At 39.0% G+C, this 24,054-nt stretch overlaps 2 protein-coding genes across 5 annotated transcripts in view; one reads left to right on the top strand and one right to left on the bottom strand.

Moving 5' to 3' along the window:
- Prkn (parkin RBR E3 ubiquitin protein ligase) overlaps positions 1-24,054 on the bottom strand; it is a 1,148,335-nt gene that overhangs the window by 1,089,171 nt on the left and 35,110 nt on the right. The window lies entirely within an intron of this gene.
- LOC119820898 (thymosin beta-10-like) lies at positions 14,270-14,551 on the top strand. The gene has a single exon (XM_038339606.1). It carries the CDS (start codon positions 14,296-14,298, stop codon positions 14,443-14,445), a length of 150 nt encoding a protein of 49 aa, XP_038195534.1. The 5' UTR covers positions 14,270-14,295; the 3' UTR covers positions 14,446-14,551.

The raw sequence follows: 24,054 nt of genomic DNA, 5'->3' as shown, positions 1-24,054 counted from the left end.
ATTCATATGAATAAAAAATGAATTGAAGATAATTTTCTACATACTCTACAGTATTACAAAATATAAAGCTTTTAAACCACTGGTAATTATTGAATTTAAAGAGAATTTCATACAGCTGTAAGATTGTTTAAAGAGTTGTATATATCTTGAAACAAATATTACCCATGAAAGTTTCTTCCACTCCAAAGCTAAGTGCCTGTGTCACAAGTAGATATAAATTATCCTAGACAGGTATGAATCTGATAACTATTGTTATCAAAGCACCATCAGGAGTCAGCTTCCTGTAAAGGAAGGTCACTAGAGACAAAAGCCCAACTGAGCAGTCACATGATGCCATCTCTGGAGAGTTCATTTCTACTCACACATTGATTACACAGCCATGAACAAAAGAGCCTGATTGAACCTGATTTTAATCACACGTGTAAGATGTCTAAACTACATGCTAAAGAAAAATCTTTGCAATATCCATGACCTTAAAGATATCTACTGTCTTGTAGAGGGCACCAGGTCCTTGAGCTCACAGATAAGCACTAGGGAAACTAAGAATGTTAAACAGGCAGGGTTATCTCTTCAAGGAAGGGACATTTAGCATGTTTTCTGCCCCAAAGGCTGGGAATGGATGTGGTTAATAGCCTGGTGGCCTCTGAGCTATCTATATGACCAAGGCCATACCTGGATCCCCCAAACCTATATAAACAGAATCAGAAGTGGTTAAGAGCCTGGTGACCTGTGTGCTATTTATATGACAGAGAACACACTTGATTCTCCCCCAGGCTCTTACAATAACACATGTAGTTTATCTACAGAACCCATCTTCATGGAAGATGTAACATGTACTTTGAAAAGAGTTTCAATGTAATTATGCCTTAAGCTTTATTGTTCACATGGGATTGTGTTACACTAGGAAACATTTTCCCAAACTGTACTGTACTTAAATATGCTTAAAGTAAACTGACTGCTGTCAGACTCTCAAAGTTTGAACAAACACTGGCTACTGAGTCATGCTGAACCAGCCTTTCTTCTTGCCTCATGCTGACTGACGCTGTGCTGGCTTGGTGTTTGCAGACACTCCACACTATGTATGTGCCAGGATTAGCCATCTAAGACCAGTGCATAGAACTTTCCTGGAAGCATTCAGGTCAAGCAAGCTTTCTTCCATTAGTACTTCATTTAACTGATGCATGATAGTCAAATTCTTGTTACAGTGAAAAGATGCCCAAGATAAATTACATAACAGGAGAAAGATTTATTCTAACTCATGATTTAGGGGGTGCAGAGCATGGCCTACATGTAGCCTTTGTTGTTGTGGGACTGAAGTGAAGCTGCATCATGGATGGAAGCATATGGTGGTAGAAAACTACCTATTTTATGGCAGCTAGGTAGGAGAGAGGAGAGAAATGTCCAGTGATGCAGGACATTACCATTACCATTAATTACCATTGATTACCATTAATGAATAAAGAAACTGCTTTGGACTTATAGCAGGGCAGAACTTAGCTAGGCGGGGAAAACTAAATTGAATGCTGGGAGGAAGAAGGAGGATTCAAGGAGAAGCCATAGAGCCACTGCCAGAGACAGACATGCTGAAACTTTGCCAGTAATCCACAGCCTCATGGCGATACACAGATAAATGGAGATGGGTTAATTTAGGATATAAGAGTTAGCCAAAAATATGCTTAAGCTATTGGCCAAACAGTACTGCAAATAATATAATTTCTTTGTGGTTATTTTGGGAGTCTGGGCAGCAGGGAAACAAACAAGCAGCCTCCCACAAAAGCCCAGGATAAGCTAATACACTTGAAAGGCGCATCCCTCAGTGACTCATATTTTTCCAATTAGGCCACAGCTTCTCATAGCCATTCAGCTCTGAACTCATTAATGGATTAACCCACCCATGAAGTTAGCATCCTCATGACTCAGTCACCTCTCAATAGTACCACCAACTGAGAAACAAGTCTTTAACTCATGATCCTTTGGGGGTATATTTTATTCCTAAACCACAACATGATGATAAAATACCCATGCAAATATATTTTTTTATTTCATGTAGGCATTTCAAAATATTTTCATTTTCTACTAACATCTTCTCTTTAAAAAGCATTACCTATCTATGAGAATCAAATATTAAGTCTAATAAAAACACTTAATTCCAGGCGAGAGGGAAAAATTCAAAATTACAAACAGAGAAGCACAAGACATGGCTCCCACAGCAGCTCTAGCTCAGTGGGAACCAGGCACAGAGCTCCCATTGGTGGGTGTGCCATGAGAGGTGCTCAGCGATAGGTGCTGTGCAGTCTGAAGAACCATGCCTGCTACAGAGGACCAGAAACGCTGACTCTTCTTTCTTGCACTAATGATTGTGACATAATAATGGGATAATTCTTTATCAAAATTATATATGTCTCCATTTGTTTTGAGGAAGCTACAATAGCAATAAAGAACATTTTTAAAAGGAAACTAAAATATACTTATGTTAATGCATATTGAAGTTTGAATTTTTTCCTAAAAATTCTTGGAGAGATAAATGCAATAATATTGCTAAAATTCAATCAATATAAAACAACAGAAAATAAATGCCAGTAAAATTTAATATTATTGTTTTCTTATAAAAATCTTAGAGCTTCATATTTTTCCTTTCTATATGATTTATAAACATAAAAATATTTGAGTTAGATAACAGAAATTAGTGTTTTATGTATATAAATTTGAGAAAGTTCATATCCAATCAGGTGGACGATATTTTGTGTTGGCAGCACCACATGACCATACTCAGTGTGGCCATTTATGCAGGTAGTTCAGCACAGCCCAATGCTGAATAGTCCAGAGTCTGAATGTAACAAAAACATTCAGGTTTTAGGTACAAACCAAATACAAAATTACTAGAGACACTCTTTTTGTGTTTTTGCCTAATTATCATTATAAGATGAATATGCTATAAGTACTTTAGAATGTTTCATAAGTGTAACAGAAAAAATTATGAGTTTACTGTTCAAATGTTGAGGCCATCTACTATAATGAATATAGCATACAGCCATCTCTCATGACAACATTCCCAATGTCCCCTCTAATTTTATAAGAGGCGCTTGGAAAACACTGTGTGGCTTTGATTATAGGTTTATTTCTTTGTCATATTTATTTTAACATGTTCTACTGGTCTGAAGTTTATGGGTGGACACTGCATCTACTCAGCTTTCCTTATAGCTCTTTAGGCAATGATACACTTCAAAAATGCTTTGAAAGAGTCGCTTGCCAGAAAGACAATGTTCATTTAAAATAATACAGAATGGAAATTTTACGGCATTTGCAACAATTTTATGTTATCACTTCTTTTTTTTTAGGGGGGATATTTTAGAGACAGGGTTTCTCTGTGTATCTCTGGCTATCCTAGAACTCACTCTATAGACCAGGGAAATCCCACATCACAGGCTTGACTTGAACTCACAGAGATCCACCTGCCTCTGCATCTCTGAGTGCTGGGATTAAAGGTGTGTGCCACCATCACCCAGCTATGTTATCATATCTTTGGTAGCAAAAGAAAACATTCTGTCAACACACACACACACGCACACGCACACGCACACACACACACAGAGAGAGAGAGAGAGAGAGAGAGAGAGAGAGAGAGAGAGAGAGAGAGAGAGAGAGAGAGAGAGTGTAATTAAAAGAAAAAACTGAGAACCATTCAATTCTCATGGGCTAGCAGAGCTTCTGTGCTTATGTAAGACTATAAATGTTTATCACTTACCATCATCCACACCTTGATATTACAGTAGGAAGGCTAAACATCAGGACCTTCCTTCCTTATGTGAATTCAATGGGACACTACTCTGTAATTTTAAATATGTTCCTATGGTTCTGCTTAACAACTGTATACCTTAGTCATTTAATGCAAATGTTTTCTTCAGTCAGCTTGAAGCTTCAGGATTTTAAAGTTTATATTGGAATAAATTTCATTTTAGTTTGTTTTGTGACACAGAGAGCATTGTAAGCTATTTTTCTATATAGCTTCTTAAAAGCCATTTACATTCCTACACAGTATACAGATTAAGAAAGTTACACATAATAAGTAATGTGTCACTATAATTTGGAAATATTCATCTTGTTCATGTTCTCTAGCTCCTACTAAAAGATTTATAACACCAGCGATACAAGAATTGATGAATTCATCACTGTCTGGGGCATTTTGGTCATAATCAATAATATAATTTCACCATTAAATAGGATTTCAATTAAGGCATACTTTTCAAAGTAATTTTATTTTAACATAAGAATGGGCCCTTGTGCCACAGATCATTAACCTATCAGTTGCCTAAAAGAAAACTACCCTAGCTCTCAAGTTCTCTATAGAAAACAAGAAACAAGTGAAATTTACATAATTCCCAAAAATCCATTTCATAAAAGATTACATAGTTATATTTTGATCATTGAAAATTATTAGTAATATACTTAAATAAAATAATAGGGCCATAAAAATGTTATCGAGAAAGAATGAATACCCAAATACACTGCCTGTGTTTGGACCCCATACATTTTATATTTTATCTACAGTATCTCTGCCTATAGAAAACTCATTTAGACTTATCAATGAAACATTATAAAAATATTTTAACCTCGTGAAATATATTAATACATAAAATACAATGTCCTTACAGCAGGCCTTGTGTCCCAGCCCCTCACTCATTTGACCTGCTTTCACTACTAGAATGTGCAAAGTGTTCAGCGAATACAAACTTCTTCCACAACACAAAATAAAATTACTTCTTTCAAAAATTTTCAGATTTTTAAAAACATGTGACACAATCATTTTATTACTTAAACTGTTACTCTTGGGGGATGGAGACACGGCTCTATCTTCAAGAGCAAGTGCAGGCCTTGCAGAGGACCTGAGTTAGGTTCACACTGACCACACTGAGCTGCTCACAAGTGCCTGTGATAATTCTAAACCAAAGGAGTCCAAGGCATCTTGTGTCATGCACTTGCACTCCTAGGTACACATCTACACGTAAACACAGAGTTTAAAAAATTTAAACAAATGATAAAACAGCCACCTTCAAGCAGATGCAGAATGCACAACAAAGCACTGGGAGGAGCTCCCAAATTCCAGTCGATAGGAGGGAGGATTGATATATGAGCAAGGGGGCAAGGCCATGATGAGTCACCCACTGAAACTGCTGACCTGAGCTAGTGGGAGCTCACTGACTCTGGACTGACAGCTGGGGAACCAGCATAGGACCAAACTAGGCCCTCTGAATGTGGGTGACAGTTGTATGGCTGGGGCAGACTGAGGGGCCACTGCCAGTGGAACCGGGATCTATCCCTACTGCTGTAACTGGCTTTTTGGGATCCATTCCCTTTGGAGGAATACCTTGCTCAGCCTAGATATAGTGAGGAAAGCCTTGGTCCTGCCTCAAAGTGATGTGCTAGTTGACTCCCCATGGGAAGTCTTACCCTCTCTGAGGAGTGGATGGGGAGTGGATGGGTGGGAAGGTGGAAGGAGCAGGAGGAGGAGAGGGAGAGGAACTGGGATTGGTATGTAAATGAGAAAAGACTGTGGTTTTTTTAGAAATAAATTAATTCATTAAAAAAAGTCACCTTCATATTTTTCAGCTTCACAGTAAAAGTCCATCCTCGATCCTCCAATTTACTACTGCTTAGATGCAAGCCTAAATGTTTACTCCTTGCTTCAACCTCAATTATGTGGTCTCTGACAAATAGCAGTTCAGTGACTTACTTTCTTTCTTTCTTTCTTTCTTTCTTTCTTTCTTTCTTTCTTTCTTTCTTTCTTTCTTAAAAATTTCCACCTCCTATCCTCCCATTTCCCTTCCACTCTTCCCACTTCTCCTCCCCCTCCCTCTCCAGTCCTAAGAGCAGTCAGGGTTCCCTGCCCTGTGGGAAGTTCAAGGCCCTCCCCACTCCATCCAGGTCTAGGAAAGTGTGCATCCAAACAGACTAGGCTCCCACAAAGCCAATACATGCAGTAGGATCAAAACCCGGTGTCATTATCATTGGCTTCTCAGTCTGCCCTCACTGTCAGCCACATTCAGAGAGTGCGGTTTGATCACATGTTCATTCAATCCCAGTCCAGCTGGCTTTGGTGAGCTCCCATTAGATCAGTCCCACCGTCTCCGTGGGTGGATGTACCCCTCGTGATCCTGACTTCCTTGTTCATGTTCTCCCTCCTTCTGCTCTTCATCTGAGCCTCGGGAGCTCAGTCCAGTGCTCCAAGAGTTCCCTCGCCACATTTCCACCAGTGCTCTATACTTCGGCCCACCAAGGCCTTTGTGTTTTCAAATGTATTGTCTTTGAGGGAATCTCCTCTACATGAACTAATCTTTTCAAAATTAAATTCTCACACTCAGTTATGCATGTTTTAAGGGATCTCTCACAGATCCCTAGGAAGGTGTATCTCTGTTTCCTTAGCTATCTCTAGATTGCTATCACGTGGCTCACTTTGCCTTAATCTACTTGTCTGTCCTTCCCATGTGAGTGGGAGGGTTTGGAGGGAAAGCTCTTATTCCTTCGTGAACCACTGGAAAGTCTGTATCTACTTGATATTAGCAGATTTGTTAAGTAGATAAATGGGAAGATGGTTGAAATCCTGATACTATCCCCAACCCACGAACTTGCCAACTATTTTTGAATTCTTTTTAACATTTCTGTGTTCAAGTGCATACATGTTCTTGTTGAGGGAAATTAAATTATAGCTCTTAAAATCCTAGGTGATAAGCCGGGCGGTGGTGGCGCACGCCTTTAATCCCAGCACTCGGGAGGCAGAGGCAGACGGATCTCTGTGAGTTCGAGGCCAGCCTGGTCTACAAGAGCTAGTTCCAGGACAGGCTCCAAAGCCACAGAGAAACTCTGTCTCGAAAAAACCAAAAAAAAAAAAAAAAAAAAAAAAATCCTAGGTGATAAACAACATTCAATTGAAAACAAAAATGGAGTCTAATCAAATTCTCTCCCCATTTCCTGCATTTTAGTTTCTAATGTTAAGGCAGCACTCAAAGAATAAGTTTTAATCTGTCTCTGTAAAATTTTTAATGCATAGAATCATTAAGAAGCTGATATGAGCAAAATAAGATTGAAGGAGAACAATAATGATAAATAAAACTAGGGAATTAGGAAGACACAGACATTGAGTTTCTAGTAACTTCAACCCAGCAGTGATGTGACCTGAGAGAATCCTAACACAGTGGTATCTCCTAAGCTCTGCTCTCTACCACTTGAAGTGCCCTGTGTCCCAACAATCTGTATGCAAAGTCTTGTTAAGGGCGCCTGATGGGCTGAAGAGCACATCTCTGCATCTCTGTGTTTGCTATGTTCTTCAGTCCAACACAGTTTTCTTGTGATGCAGAACAAAACACTAAGAACTGTTAGTTAAAGGGAGGGAGGTAAGATTTTAGTGCATAGCTATGGAGATTTTTTGTTTCAGAGGCTGAGGCTAAAGGAAGAGATTTAATGGAATGACTTAGACTGAAAAGAGGGCAGGAGAATGAAGGGCCGTGGGATAAGAGAGAATAGGGACTTTGCAATGCATAGGTCAGGAGGCAGGGTGGGACCCAGTATTCAGCTGTTCCCAAATACGTATGCACACTACAATTTACCACCCATGTACAACCTAGCAGCCAAAGGACATAAACAACTCACTGTCAATATCTAGGAAAAAACCCCAAATCAAGAATTATCCAAAACCTTCTGGTAGTAATCTAGAGAAGAAGGAATAGTGTCAGAAAAAGGCTAACAAGGTGCTGGGGATCTATTGTCTGTTCAAACAGAGTAGGGCTCAGCTGTTAGGAGTGTACTGTCCTTAAAGAGATCCAATCAGTTCCCAGCACCCACAATGGACTACATGCAACCGCCTGTAAGTCCAGACCCAAGTTATCATCTAGCCCTCATCTAGCCTCCACAGTACCTAAACACATGAACACGTATCCACACACAGACAACTACACACAGACAACAACACACATCATTTAAAAAACAAACAAAACCAGAGTTTGGATGCTGAGCACACTGTGTGAAGGTGGGAATTAAAGGACAGTAGATTGGAGCCTCGATTCACTCCTGCTGTGAACAAAACACACAAATGAAAGAGAACAAGATTGCAAGGATGCAAGAAGGATTATATGGGCTTCATATGCCCCCCCCCCAAAGACAGAAATGAAAACAAAATGAAAGTCATCTTCTATCTAAAACATGTACCTTGCTCTAAAGTTACATAAAGCTGTAACACAATGAATGTAATTATTGATGATGAGTGTGGAGCCTGGAAGACTTAATCATTTTCACTTTATTAAAAATTCAGTTTAGGGATAGCTATGAAAAAAATGGGGTCTTGTTCCTAGCATGATGGGACTGCTGTTTTTCATACTGTGACAAAAATGAGCTCAGTACTGAAAGTCTGAGACTCATTATAAAGCATATGCAAAAAGACAGTTGTGAATAACCAACCAGGATTTCCACAGCTATGGAGAAAAATATAACACTGCAGAGGACTGTGGATGTGACCTGGGACATCAAGGTAAAAAGTGACACTGGTATATGCAGAGATTCTCTTGTCGTTTCTTTTAAGAAATGAACAAACGCATGCTCATTTCCATACAGCACTTGGGTAGAATACTCCAGAAGCCAAGAAAAGAAAAAATAGAGACCATAACAACACAAATTCAGAAGCTGACAAAATTTTGTTGACATTCAGTAGCAAGCGAGAATGAGTTTACAAAATAATTTTCTGGATTAATACTTTCCTACAGATATAATCAGGTCAAAAGTTTAGAAATAGAAAGCTCATTTTAGAATAAATTAGTGATTACATCAGAGCAGCACAGTACATCAGGAAAATAATGCAGTGAGGTAGTGTCAGAGGCGTCTGGATCTGACAAGTAAGCATCTATGTAACAAACAAGCAGAGCTTCCGGACACCAGTTTCACTGATTCTCCTTCCCCATACAAACAAACATTGAATTCACACATGGAATGCAGATGACATGTTAAAATAACTTCACAAAGTAGTTAGAATTATGAATTTAAACCTGTTAATAAGACAAGTGAACACATCAGGTTACTGCTAAACTCCATTTAATTACTTACAAATTAATCAAAGTCAATAAAGCAAATTATCTTTTAAAAGACACTCTTGATAATACTGTCAAGCCTCAATTATCCATGCCAATTCAGAGAGCTTGCTAATTCTAAGTAGTGAATGACTAACAATTCCTTGTATTCTACAAATCATATTTCCATATATGACTGATTTTATCTTAACATTTTGTTTTTCTAAGTGCAGCATGGAAACGTGTTTTTCTTGCTTGCTAGATCAGTATGCAAAGCCAGCCAGGAGTTTTCTAAACTTTAAATAAGTAAACTAAAAAGCATGTAATTTATATGTACAATATATAACAGTTGGCATTTAAATCTTCTGTCAACCTTTCAAATTGCATATAACAAATGCATGTTAAAATAAGTGAGTTAAGAATAAAAACGATTAAAAACACAACAGAAAGTTATAACTGTGGGAAACAGCTTGTAGTGAGGGGTGGGGAAGGCAGTAGAGAGGTGGGAGGGTAGAGGGTACAAGTGTGCACATATGAAATTTTCAAATAACTCAAAAGTTTAAGAGATTTTTTTAAAAAATATCAAAATTCAATTAATTTAGTTATTTTAAGAATAAAACTGTAGACTTTTTTAAGAAATCACATGAAGAATGACCTTATAAGTAAATGTGTCTCTTAAAAACACATCTTGTAGTGATAGTAAGAAAATACAAGATAGTAGTTAGTCACCTATTACAATTAAACTTGTAGTCATATTAAGTATGTTTTCAATGTCAAGCAAATATATTTTAGATAGACAGATCACCTTCAAATACTTCAGAAATCTATAGAATATGTCATTAAAGATGTTTTAATAACGTAAGTTCTTTTTCTTATGACAATGAGACATATCTGCTCCTGGCAGCACCAATTTACTTCAGAGAAGACAATGGGCATCGAAGAAATGTCACATGTAGGTTTTTTTGTGGCAAAAGTAAGCTACTAGGCAAGAAAGTGCTCTTGCTTAAATTTCTGGTGATAAGCTGTCCAAATTGGACCAGCAGGACACAAAAGGAAATGGCTGCCAAACCTTGTCAAAACAAGCAGGGACAGTCCTTCAAAAATTCTGCTTCACAGAAAAGTTTGTTGAATATTCTAGACCTGTAGGCCAAAGATGGATAACCCAATACTATAGTGGAACTTTGGGTGACTGTCCAAGCAGCAAGCTGCTTTTGCCATTCATTCCTTATATTTTTTTGGAAGTCACTTGCTCACACTTCCTGCTTACTCAGTTAATATTATTTCCTTCTTAGGTCTCTGAGGGAGTTGAAGGCTAGTTATAGTTATAGTTTTCATTGTTTACCAGACACAGAAAAGAAACTCATTAATGAGATGTAAAGTGTATAAGATTGTGAGATATTAAAAGGTAGTTTTGGATGGCAATGCAAAATAGGATAGAAGGTGAATTCGGTACAAGACTTTAGACTTACCAAGGTAGTATAGATACTGGAGTATTTTTTTTCTGAATTTGTCAAACACAAATGGACTAGACATTGTCAATGTATTTATTGCCTGTATATATTGTGTATAGCTCTTGTACTTATTGCATTTAGTTTTTCTTATATTAGTTATAGTCTTTTATTTTAGACAAAAAGGAGAAATACAGTGATATTTTGTTTGTAATTAAACAAATAAAGCTTGCCTGAAGATCAGAGGGCAGAACTAAGTCACTGGTCAGCCATAGAAGTCAGACAGTGGTGTAACACACCTTTAATCCCAGCACTCGAGAGACAGATGCAGATGAATCTGTGAGTTAAAGGCCACTCTGGGTTACACAAGATTAAATCTGTCTAAAAGAGAAATGGAGCTCACACAAAGGTGATCCCAGCACTTGAGATCACATCCCTTTAATCCCAGCACTAGAAAGGTGGAGACAGGAGTGATATGGTTGGGCAGGAAAGGAATATAAGATAGGAGGAGACAGGAGTGCAGATGCAGTCTGAGGATTCAGTCTGAACGTGCGTTTTGAGAATTTGTAGAGACGGGATCGCTCCTTTGGTCTGAGCATTGGTAGAGGTAAAATCTCTCTAGTGGTGGACTTCTCTGCTTCTCTGATCTTTCAGTTTTAACCCCTATATCTGACGCCTGATCTTTATTATTAAAACCAATAGAATTCATTCTACAACATCTCATGAAGTTTCTGTGTTCTTCCTGGTAGTCTTTCTCTCATTTTCTCATTGTCACAGCTTTCTTTCAGTAATTAGAATCACACAACAAAGTTAACTATCTGCCAAAAAAACTACCTGATGACTATGAAGATCTTATATTTTGGTCTTACTGGTGATAATACCACGTATTTTTCTATTTACAGTCCAATGGCTCAATGTGTGAAACGTGGACTGCTCTTCCAGCACACCCAGGTTCAATTCCCAGCACCCATATGTTAGCTCAAAACCATCTGTGATTCCAGCTCTAGGGGATCCCATGTCTTCTTCTGACTCTACAGACAGTAGTCATACATGAGGTAATGATGTAGGTGGGTCTTCTATCTATCTGTTGCTTTCATTGGTTAATTAATAAAGAAAACTGCTTGGCCTGATAGGTCAGAACATAGGTAGGCAGGGAAGACAGAACAGAATGCTGGGAGGAAGAAGGCAGTGAGACAGTCGCCATGGAGCCAGCCGCCAGGTCAGACATACTTAATCTTTCCCAGTAAGCCACCACCTTGTGGTGCTACACAGATGATTAGAAATGGGTTAATCAAGATGTGAGAGCTAGCCAATAAGAGGCTAGAGCTAATGGGCCAAGCAGTGTTTAAATGAATACAATTTGTGTGTTGTTATGTAGGGTGTAAAGCTAGCTGTGCGGGAGCCGGACGGGATGAAAAGCAGGCCTGATCGCCCTCATCACTACAAGGTATATAGGCATATGTGCAGGTAAAACACCCACACATAAAAAACAAAAAACAAAAAAAAACAGCTGACTCCTAACATGGATATTACAAATGAATACATCAATCCACTATTTAGACCTGGATAAAAAAGGCAGATTCTTTCATTGCTCAGGCCTTAGTTGCTTCATTCATATAATGCAAAGATTAAAAATACACAGAAAGCCTTTAGGACTCAATCTTCACATAGCAACTGCTCAGAAATATGAGTTCTTATTACTGCAAAGCTACTTCTTTTCCAAAGGATAAACTGTGAGAAAGAGGAGAAAAGGACACATTATTTTCTGTGATAAGTACCATCCATTTCCCTCAGTTTATGTTCTGATGGGGAACTCTTAATAATCATGTGTAACAATTTCCAAGTGGTGCTACAGAAAATAGAGGCATACTGCAATAAATGTATCAGCATTTTAAATATTTAATAGGAGATTAGAAAATGGAAAAAGATCCCAAGTGTAAGATCAAATCCTGATACTATTATACAAGGGGAAAAGAAGGAAGGATTTTAAGAAAAGGGTCTTACAAGCTTGCTCTGTAGATAAAGCTCTTGAGTATAAGACTCAGGACCCAAGTTTGGATCCCTAGTGTGTTTGGATAAACACAGCAGAGCAGAGTACATCTACAACCTCAGAGCTTTGGAGAGGCACAGACCAGAGACCAGTGGATCACTAGCTCATTGGACAGCCATTCAACCCTGGTCCCCTGCAAGAGGAGCTAGTGCCTTGGTTCAGTTTCTGTATTCTTTAAAAAGGCAATTCCTAGTTCTGAGAACTCCCTTCATTTGCAAGTACCTTTCCAGTCTAAGATGCCAAGTCATAGGTGTATCCCAGTGAACATTTGGATGCCAGAGACTCTCACTTCCTGAAACAACTGCTTGCAAGCATGAGTAACCCTCCGCTATCAAATCAAAAGTACTACTCTGTTGGCCTCAGGAATTGCCAGGGAATTTCAAGAGCTAACACCCAGCTATCCCCTTAGCACTGCCACACAGGAGGCATACAAACAATCCTCTCATAAGGGGCTGTGGGTGGGAATAAGTGCTGGAAGTGTGTGTATGCATTTAGAATATTTCCACTCTTTTCCTGATTTAAAAAGTGCTCACTCATATATTACATCCAGGCAATAGATTAAGAAATCACCAAGGAAAGCAAATACATCCCTTTAGAAGTACTTTCTTGAAAGTTAAAGCAAAATAAACCCAAACCCAAATTTCTTTCACTTGGAAGTGTCCTTGGTGAAGCAGTTAATATACCAGGAGAGTTAAATGTCCCTTTCAGGACCAGGTGAGGTCATGTATGCAAGTGCACATGAGAGCTCCATTTATCTATCTCACATTGCTGGGAGAGGGGCTGCGTTCCATTCTTTCAGGGGGACAGAAGACATTTATAACAGCTAATGCCTTGTAGCCACATCTCTGTGTAACTGGCTATAAGAAAAAAAATAAACTTTATGACAATAACAAGAAAATGAATTTTCATTTTAAAGGCAGTCTCCGTGCCACCGCCGGCTCTCCTGCTACCCAGCTCTTCTGAAGGCCCTCAGACCCTTCACTGGAATGTCTCAAAAATCAATAGCAATTTATTCTCTCTTTGGACCCCAAGCAACAAAAGTAAATAATACTGTCACCTCCAGTCTGCCTGCAGAACCTGGTCACAAAACAGCCTTGCCACTAAAATACAACCTTATGCAGCTCTTTATCTATGCTGGCGCTGCTGACTATATTGGCTTTCATAAGGGACAGACACTTCAGCAAAGCCACACAAAGAGGTCAAGCCCCTGTAGCTCAGCTAGACAGAATGCAGGGGCCTGAATTAAAGAGAAGCCTTGACATCCATCTGAGCTTCCTGCTTCAACAGTGAGTCTGGCCAGGTGCTGGTGGAGTAGAGTATTCAGTTTTCAAGATTACTCGAGGTAGACTATCACCAAATCTCTAAAAGAGGAGAGATATAAGATTTAATAGGTAAGACCTATAAGCAGATTTTTTTTTTACTATTTCTGACTAACAAATATCCCATAAAGTAGGAATTAAGACTCAAAGCTTTATTTGTATGGTCCTTAAGCCAGTAGTCTGCATTGCTAATCAATTCTAAATAGCAGCGCTCAAAGTGGAATTCATACTGGGAACAATAGGACTCTCAAGAGCAATCTTGTGTACACCTACTCACCGAAAGGGAAAGGAATCCATACCCATAGCTAACAGCGGTAGACCAGCTCACCAAACCCTATATTGCTTATTGATTTAAAAATAGTCATACGGTCTCTTGCTGCAGCAAGGCGAGTGGGAGCACCTGGAGCGCGAGCTCGGAACGAGACTCCATGGGTTGTAAGAAAATGGCAGACAAGCCAGACATGGGGGAAATCGCCAGCTTCGATAAGGCCAAGCTGAAGAAGACCGAGACGCAGGAGAAGAACACCCTGCAGACCAAAGAGACCATTGAACAGGAAAAGAGGAGTGAAATTTCCTAAAAGCCCAGACTGGAGGATTACCCCACCCCACCCCACCCCGTCATCTCTGAGACCCCCTCGTGATGTGGAGGAAGAGCCACCTGCAAGATGGACACGAGCCACAAGCTGCACTGTGAACCCGGGCACTCTGCGCCGATGCCACCGGCCCGTGGGTCTCTGAAGGGGGACCCCCCCACTAATCGGACTGCCAAATTTCACCGGTTTGCCCTGGGATATTATAGAAAATTATTTGTATGATTGATGAAAATAAAACACACCTCGTGGCAAAAAATAAAAAAATAAAAAATAAAAATAAAAATAGTCATACATATATCCAAGAACAATCCATGTCATTTAATTGAGAATATTTAATCAACTAAAACTCCCCAGGGCTACAGATTATTCTAGGAGGAAAAAAGATGGATGAAGAGAAACACACCTCTAACTCAAGCACTTACAAATACGCAGCATCTAAGGAACTACAGAAAAAAAGAAATAATGTCAAACCAAACAGTTAAAGGGCACAGATGAATCCTTCATTGGCTGAAGGAGGGGAAGTGTCTGGAGGAGGAAAGAAGAGGCAGACACTAAAGCAGCCCTAAGGGCAGGTTCCACAAGGCTCACTTGGCAGTGGGTGCTGGACAGAAGAACACAGATGTGAGGTAGCAAGACGGTGGGAGCCCCGGAAAGTCATGCAGATGGGTGTGAACCTGATGGATGCCAGCGTGAGTCACACTTACCCTGGGAACACCATGGCAATCATTAGTTGGCTTACTCCCACCTCAAAGACACAGACAAAAAAAAAATTGAAAGGTATTTTCATAAGTGCTCAGGGAAAAAGTTCCTTAATATAGGCTCCACTTTTAATATAAAATGTTCTAAATTTCACACTTCATTTAAATAAACAAAAATACATCAATATGAAAAAATTCATTAACAGTTTATGACATACTTTTCAGGTAAAATTTATATTACCAAGATACAAAAAGAGATTTCCCAATCACTCATTTTTATTGCATGACAGTAATCAATTAGATAATAGAAAATGAAAACAGAATGAGAATTTTCACAAATTTGGTTTAAATGGTGCATTTTTAAAGAGGATAAATCAAAATGATATACTCTACTTTCCATAAAAAGCATCTAAATTTACTTATGAAAGTTAATCCAATGTTAAATTTAACCTTTTCCTTTTTTGAAATTTTAAAAAGTTTGCAAACTTTGTTGACAACTGACACAGCCTTCTTTTATTTTATGCATTTGTTATGTTACAGAAAGTACTGTGGAAATTAACCAAAGAATCACAGAAAAGCATACCTGCCAGAGGCCTACTTCAGCATTTAAAACAGGCCTCTTTCTTATGTTAAAAACAGGCTGCAGTGTAGATATGAATAATTGCTTTTATCAATGCATACCCAAAATCTTGAAATGACTATGTCTAAGCATGGCATAACTGATGTAGGTGTGTCTTCTGTCTATCTGATGATTTCATTGGATAATTAATAAAGAAACTGCCTGGCCCATCTGATAGACCGGCCCTTAGGTGGGTGGAGTAGACAGAACAGGAAGAAGGAAGTGAGGTAGATGGCTCAGTCAGATTCCATGCCTCTCTTAAGTTAGGCAGACCACCGTGCCTCTCCTCAGAGAGAAGCCAGATGCGATGAAGCTCCAGCCCAAGTTGGACGTATGCTAGAAACTAAACGGTAAGGCACCACTTCATGGTGCTACACAGATTATTAGATATGGGTTAATCAAGATGTGAGTAAGAGGCTGAAAATAATGGGCCAGGCAGTGTTTAAAAGAATACAATTTGTGTGTTGTTATTTTGGGGCATAAGCTAGTCAGGAGGCCGGGAACTGGGCCGCAGGAATGCAACCTGCAGCTCCTCACTACAGCATAACCACCTAAAAGAATTTATTTTATTTAAGAACAAGTTGTAGATGGAGGCATTGGAACAGGATGTTCAATAAAACATTGCTGTACAGATGGCAAATTGAAAATGCTTTTAATAATCAAGAGTAAGGCATTCAACAAGTGAGTTATGACTATCAGTACATTCTGTCATAATTGCTTTTGCCCATGTTACATATAGATGGTGTTTATCCATTCATTTCTCCTGTGTTCCTAATCTTTGAAGACAAGTTCCCAGAAATTAACCAAATGATTTTGTAAACAGGGAATGATGGGAATTAGTTCAAGATAACATGAATTTCCATAGAGGCAGGAAAAGGAAAAGCGCTTGGTACAGAGGCAGCAGTCAATATTTAACAGAGTAAAAGAAGTTTATAAACTGTAAATTATATTCATTACAAAGAACTACAGAGCAGCCTATAACAAAGCATCATAAAATGCAAATTAAAATAAATGCAAATAAAATCAAGAAAAAAAACAGACATTTAAATTATACAGATACAAGAAGAAAACCATAGGAGATGAGAGTCTAAGCTCATACCAAGACTCAATCTTACATTTGGGCTTCCAGTCAAGCAAAGATACATGTGAACACGTGGCAGAACTTAAGACAATTCCAGTGCCCGGCTAGTAGTATTTGAGGACCAGTTTTCCTAGCTGTTAATACTATATGTCTCTGGGAAATCAGGGGCTTTGCAACCATTTTCCTTACCTGAAGAATAGAACTCTAATGACATTATTGTCCTAGGTTTTAAGATGAACACTAGGCAATCCTTTCACGGTGCCAATCACATGATTATATGAACACAGTACATGATATGTGAACACATTAGCAGCGTCAAGCATAGAAGATATTTTTATGTTTATCGTGATAGTTTTGGCTACATCTGAAACATTACTCAATTTTTCCAGCTTATATTTATGTCATGGACACAGTATTTATTGAGATGTATGTTAGAAGCATCACTAAAATCTGCAAAACTCATGGGCACATGAAAGAAACATAAAAACAGCCTAAATGGTGACTTGGGTGGTACAAATCATAACAGAAGTGTACACAGTGTAGCCTGAAGTGAGAAAGAAAAATGATGCATTCTGGAGGGGCAGGGACACCACAATAAAAGCGACATACAAATGGGAACATGCGAGGGAACTCCGTGTCTGCTGAGCTGGGAAAATGCACTGGAAAGCTATTCCATGAGAATGGTCATGACAGTGAGGCCTGGGGGCAAATTCTAAGTATGTAACAGATGGAAGAGAGTCACACTATGTTCATGGAAGTGTAACAGAAAGCACAAATTTATGAATCTGTTCGAGCTCAAAATTGAAGATGTTGCTGTTCAACAGATGGCACTGTACTTTGTGTCAGGTAAGCTAAGGAGAACCAGGCAGCATGGGCAGTCAAGTCAGGATTTTCTCTAGAAGGCAGCCTGGGATCAGAGAGTAGCCTCAAAGTCTAGAGACTTAAGCACTAGTAACCTAAGTAACACATATCAAAGCCTAGAGACAAGCAGACGAAAGGACTGTGGATTGGGGAGCAGGAATCAGACATGGCAAATACCGTGGATAAGCAATCAATAGAGTTCATAGAGAAAGTCAAAGATGATGGCATGGGTTCTGACTGCATATGACTTACTGAGAAATTAAGGAAGGCAGTTTAGAGTAGAATGGATTGTTTTCATACACTGAACTTGAAGCTATTCTGGAACACAGAGGGTTGATAATGTTGAACAGAAAGGGTTGATAATGTTGAATAAGGCACAATAAGTCAGAATATGGATTGGGAAGTAAGCTGTAGACAGCCTAGGACTGGATGAAGTTGCAGAGTGTTTACATCCATAAAGAAGCCAAAGAAATACCACTTATACTATTAGTAATGTGTGTGTGTTTAAATAAAAATCACTGGGCTAGATGAGAACTCCATACTATATAAAAGACAAAGAGAAATGCTTTAATCAATTCAGACAGATACATATCTGGAGAGGAAGTAATCTGCTTAAGGTAATCAATTCTCAAATTAATCTGTAGATTTAATGTAAATTTAATAAAACACCTGCAATATAGTTCTGTGAAGCGTAATGAAATTATTCTAAAGTCATTTAAAATATGATCTTAGAATAATGATTTTAAGGGAATAAAGGAGATCCTGACCTAGCAGTTATTGAAAAATATTGTAAAAACACAATAATGTAATGCTGACTCATATGTGGAAAACTTATTGGACTGGAAAGTCCAAAAATGGATGCGAGCATATCCAATTATGTTAAGTAAGAAAACCTACTTCAAACTATGACAAGAGAGATAAGTGGGGGAGCAGCACAATGGGAGGAGCTTTCCTTTGAGTGCACTGGGGATGCTGGAGGACACCCAGCTTTTCATATACAGACAGAACAACTCAAATGACAGAGGCACCAAAATATCACAGGAATACAAAGAAGCTGTGGAAATAAAGGACCTTGGATCATTGTGGAATTTTAATATGATGAGGAACAAAGTTGAAATCAATGATCACTATGAATTGAAGCCTTCAGAAAGGAAGCGTCCCAGGAGCACCACCATGGTGATAGAGACTGCTCCAAGAAGGGATGGTTGGACCTTGGCAATAAAGGCATTTCCTGTCAAGCTTGAGAGCCTGAGCTCAATACCCTGTACCATTATGATGGGAAAACCAACTCCTGTAAGTTCTCCTTTGTCTCCACACATAGCATGCCAACACACACACACACACACACACACACACACCACAAAAAAACTTGTAACTCTTTTAAAAAAGATTTTGAAAAGAACAGGCATTTTGATATGTGACTTACTGGAAACAAACAGCAAAGGTAAAAAAAAAAAAGTAAAGCTTAATGTCTTTAGATTTCTGCATAGTCAGTTCAGAGAGACGGCCTAGTAAAGTGGACCACAGTTTAACAGCTGCCAAGACTTCTGCAGGTCGGTAAGGCAGACTATGAAGTTCCCAGAAAACTGCCAAAGACTGAGCACAGAGTCCTCCGTTAACATGGAGGGTCAGCCTCATGGAAGAAAACACGTGACTGCTAAGTGTGAAGAGCTTTAAGGAAGCTAAAATATGTACTTCAAGCAGGTTTGTATCAGTGTTGTTATCTTGCACGAGCCACCACCTGGCACACATATTGTAGAAGATTACCTATGAGTCAATGAATATTGGTAGAAAATGCTAGAAAAATCCTGGGTAAGCCTCATATCACAAGCTGCTTACATCGTAACTCTGGGGGGGAGGGGAGACAACACTGATTTTCTGGGTCTGTCAGTGCTCACCTGTAGAGTGGTGATCACATGATAGCATCACCATGGGGTCTTGAGATTAGTCATCAGCCAGCCCATGCACGGCACTAACTGTGCTATCAGAACACCTTACGAGCTCGGCTCATTCACGCCAGAAATGGCAGTATGGTCTCCTCCATTTAAAAAAGGCAACAGATCTTCTAGGTGCATGTCACTTCAGTTACTCAAATCTACTGTAATACATGTTGAAACTTTGATTGACTGGAGCTCACCAAAGTCTAAAAACACCTCTCAGCCCCACAGTCTATCACAGGGCCTAGATCAAGCCAGGGAACAGCAATCCACACAAAAAGACACCTAGGAAAGCATCGTCTTCATATATATATATATAAAATGACAGACACCATCAAAGAGAAGAAGAAAAGTTTAAGGTAGTAGGAATGGCAGTACAAGGACAAGGGCAGACCAGCTATAGGTGAACAGCTTCATTTTCCCATGACACTGTCTCTAAAGGTTAATTTCCAGGTACTCTTGCAGTGGCTTTCAGTCTCTATATCCATGAGTGGTCACTCTTTGGAAAATACCATGGAGATAAAAACAGCTAGCTAAACAAAATACTATTAGCATCTGGAACCATCTTCAAGATCCGCGTTTTTGAAATGGTGGACTTTGGCTTTCTTCATTTCTGTAATAATAAAACTATTTGGCAACTACTATTCATTGCTGACTTTTGGGTTTTGTTCTCTCAGCCACACTACTCTCGAACCCTGCCTGACATGAACAGACTCCATTTCTGATTTAGGGTGAGGGCCAGCTGTAGACGGCAAGTGTAAAGGGTGATTGTCAAGCAGACTCACATCTGAGGCTGGTTCCGTGTTGGTGAGCTTGCAAATTTTCTGTGAATAACTTTTCTGGGTAGATTAAAGGGCCTTGCTTTATAGAAGCCTTATTTAAGTGTATCTGGCATAACATAAGCTATACGATTTAACATGTACAGTTGGACATGCATGGACATAGCATATATCCATTAAACTATTACCACAATGGAGTACCCAATATCTATTTGGTCATTACCCTTTCCCTGAAGGATAAATGTTTTGCTTGAATGTCAACAGCAATGGAGTGAAAGCCATGGTCTGAGAGTATCGTGGCATGGCTGTATTTCCTCTTTGCCTCTGCTTCATGGGGTCCCACAAATGAAGTTTTGAGGAGGAACACAGGAGTGAAGTAAGAGCTGTGTGTGAGGGCAGAAGCTCAGCAGTCTGAGAACCATGTTTTAAGTTCTCTTTTATTGTAATTTCTTTCACCAACTGAATACATTTTTTTCAATATCAATATTAAAATATTATGTCCACCTCCATCTCCATGTTATGCTTGGCCCTGGCTTGAGCTTGCACGGGCTTGTTCAGGCTGTTATAACCTCTGTGAGTTCATAGAAACCACTGCTCTACTGTGTCCAGAGAAGGCGTTTCCTTGTGTTGGTTCACCACTGCTGACTTTCACCGTGTTTATTCTGCCCCCTCCCCTACAACGAGCCCTGAGCCTGGAGAGGAGCGATACAGTCAGTCCACAGGTTCCACTCAGGGCTGAGCATCTGCAGTCTCCGAATCGCTGCACTTTGCCAGCTGTGGGTCTCTGCACTAATCATCATGCCAATGCTTCTCCACTAAGGGCTGGGACATCAACTGATCCACGGGGATGATGACAACTCACTAGGTGTCCACTTAATCTCCCTTTAGCAGAATAATAGTAGTAGAAGGCTACACAGCCGTGACGACAAGGGCAGCGCAAACTGGCTTTGATGGGTGAGAAAGTCAAAGAGATACAAAGTTAGCTGGGAGGGAAGAAGGAGTAGATCTGAGAGGAGTCGGAGAGGGGTGAACGTGATCAGATCTCAACTCACTGTACAAATGCTAACAAAGAGTGAGGAAAAAACCACTTCTGCTTAGGTTTTCTTTTCTTTTGTTTCTGTTTCAATTTCCATTCACATTAAAATAAATTTTTGCCTTCTTCAAAGTATTAACTGCATTGCTTCTTCCTCAAATAGTATTAATACTAGTATTAAGCATACAGTACACATATGTGACTATGCGGTAGGGTCAACGTTACTGACATATGTGCCCAAGGCTCACTAGCAAATGTAAAGTGCACGGAACTCCATGGAACAGCCTTGACAAGCTGATGAGGAACAGGAGGTTCCCTGTCTCTCAAGCCTAGCGGGTCTGCTTCCAGTGCTAAGACATTCCAGTAAGGTACTCACTCCATGTAAAGGTAAGATAATGTAGACTTGCAAATCAAATGTTAAAACAAACACAAAAATTCAGTACTAAATATAATAACTGCGTAAGTAGTACCACGAATGCAAAAGCTTTTAGGAGAAAAATCATATTCATGCTTTTCTTAAACTAAATTTACATCTATATAGGTTTTGTGAACCACAACCCATGGTGGGTCTTCTTCTGAACACAATATCCAACATAATTTTTTAACAGTACCCAACAAGAGCTATTTAGCATAATTATTTTTTCTGAGCTGTTATTATTCTTTTCACACAATTCACATGGAGATAAATATTAAAAGAAGAAACTTCTAAATCCATGTTTCACTTTCAAGTTGATGCTAAAACACCAAGACAAACAGAACAAAAAGTTATTGCAAAAAGTAGGCAAAGAAGAGGAAATTTCTCCTTTGATCTCTCAATTCTGCATGTAGATTTTAATGTCTAAAACTAGCCATGAAGACTTTCCTTTGCTTAACAACAAAAATAACACATTAACTTTTTTCATTTTCATTTCCTCCATATAGAAAAAGAGTGGAGAAGCAAAGTAACATATCAGCAAAGCACAGAATACTTTGTGAAGTTGTTGGCAGTTCTGAAGTTATGTATATAATTAGAACACACTAAACTCATAATGTTACATTGTTTTAGAGATAGATTTTACAAAGATAATTATATATTAAAATAATTCCTAGAATCAAAAACTACTAACAAACCCAATTTCTCTAATACTTTTATCATACGTACATGCCTATTTATTATGGCACAGGGATGTGTTATGATGTGTGCCATGGTGAGCATGCTCAGGGCAGAGGTTGGCATGAAAGAGTCTTTCTCCCCTTCTACCAAGCAGCTTCTGGGATGGAATTCAGGCCATCAGGCTCTACAGTACTGACACCTCCGAGCAATCTCTCCGGCCCACTGGATTTCACTAGAAATTCTAATGGCAGCTTTTGAGGGAAAAGATTGCCACTTTCTTCTTCACTGGATCTTACAAATGCTATTTAATGAGCATGTATTATTAAAAAATGCAAACTGGTTGATACTTTGCTAAATCATCTTCTGCGGTTCTCAGTAGTAAAGGGAAGAGTGTGTCTTATCCCAGGCCTCTGCTGTCTGCAGAAGTAGCCACTGATAAGTAGCAATTTAGATTTAAGTAAAATAAGATATCTGGTTTTTCAGACACACTGACTTCCCAGTCATCGTAAGTGACTACTGTAGGACAAAAGGAGGTGGGATATTTTTAACACCAAATAAGATTCTACTGGAAATGGCTGCTTAAAAAACTGAAATCAGTTGATCTACAGGGAGAAAAAAAATCATAAAATCCAAGTTTCCCTAGTCTGTACCAAATCAGCAATGTCAGCCCATTAAGGAGGATTACGCTAAACACAACAAAAAGGACTATGCTCAAGGCTGAATAGAAAGCTCACTATAAAGCACTGGGTGTTCGGGCGAGTGTCTACGGATGGGATTGCCAACATATAGTACATTCTCACAAAAGTCATGTTTGAGAGGGTTTTGAACTTGGAAAAACTAGAACAGACTCTAAAGGTAAATGAGTTAGACCAGCATCTATCCTTCCTAGAGAATAAACATATTTGTCTTTGTCTTGGGGAAACAGAAAGGAAAGAAACAAAAACAAAAAGAAATTTGGAAAAATACAATATTTTCCTTTAAAATATTCTGTAAAATAAGTCAAAGGAGGAAGTTCTTTTGAGAAATTAGTACCTCAAGCAATATCAAAGTCCCCAAAGATGGTAAGTACTTAAAGAAAAAAAACACCTACTTTTATTTGAGAAAGAAGAACTGGGTGGCACAGCAATGGTACCACCGCTCACAAGCAGGCGCTGATGGAAGCTCTAGCTACAGTATCTGTGCAGCTCCATTAAAGAATGCACATTAGGGTGTTTACTTAATATTCTTGATTTATCCTCATCATTGTAAGAAGATGTTCCAGTCAATTTAAAATTAATAGGCTATTTTCATTTTGAATATGCAGGCCAGATTTTCCTGACATGGTGTGAACATCACTTGATGAAGTATGCCGAGGGTCCTCTGGTTTTCTTCAGTGTTTTCTACCCTTGAGATTTAAAACTCAACCTTTCTGCCAAGAAAATTGAGGCAGCATAAATTGCAGCCATTAAGACTTAAGCTGTACTAAAAGTGTTCTAATTTTTCATGGCTTTCTA

This window comes from Arvicola amphibius, chromosome 8, assembly GCF_903992535.2.
Source record: "Arvicola amphibius chromosome 8, mArvAmp1.2, whole genome shotgun sequence".
NCBI classification, from domain to species: domain Eukaryota; kingdom Metazoa; phylum Chordata; class Mammalia; order Rodentia; family Cricetidae; genus Arvicola; species Arvicola amphibius.
Note: the sequence above shows the minus strand (reverse complement) of the source record. Positions and strands in the feature narration are given on the sequence as shown.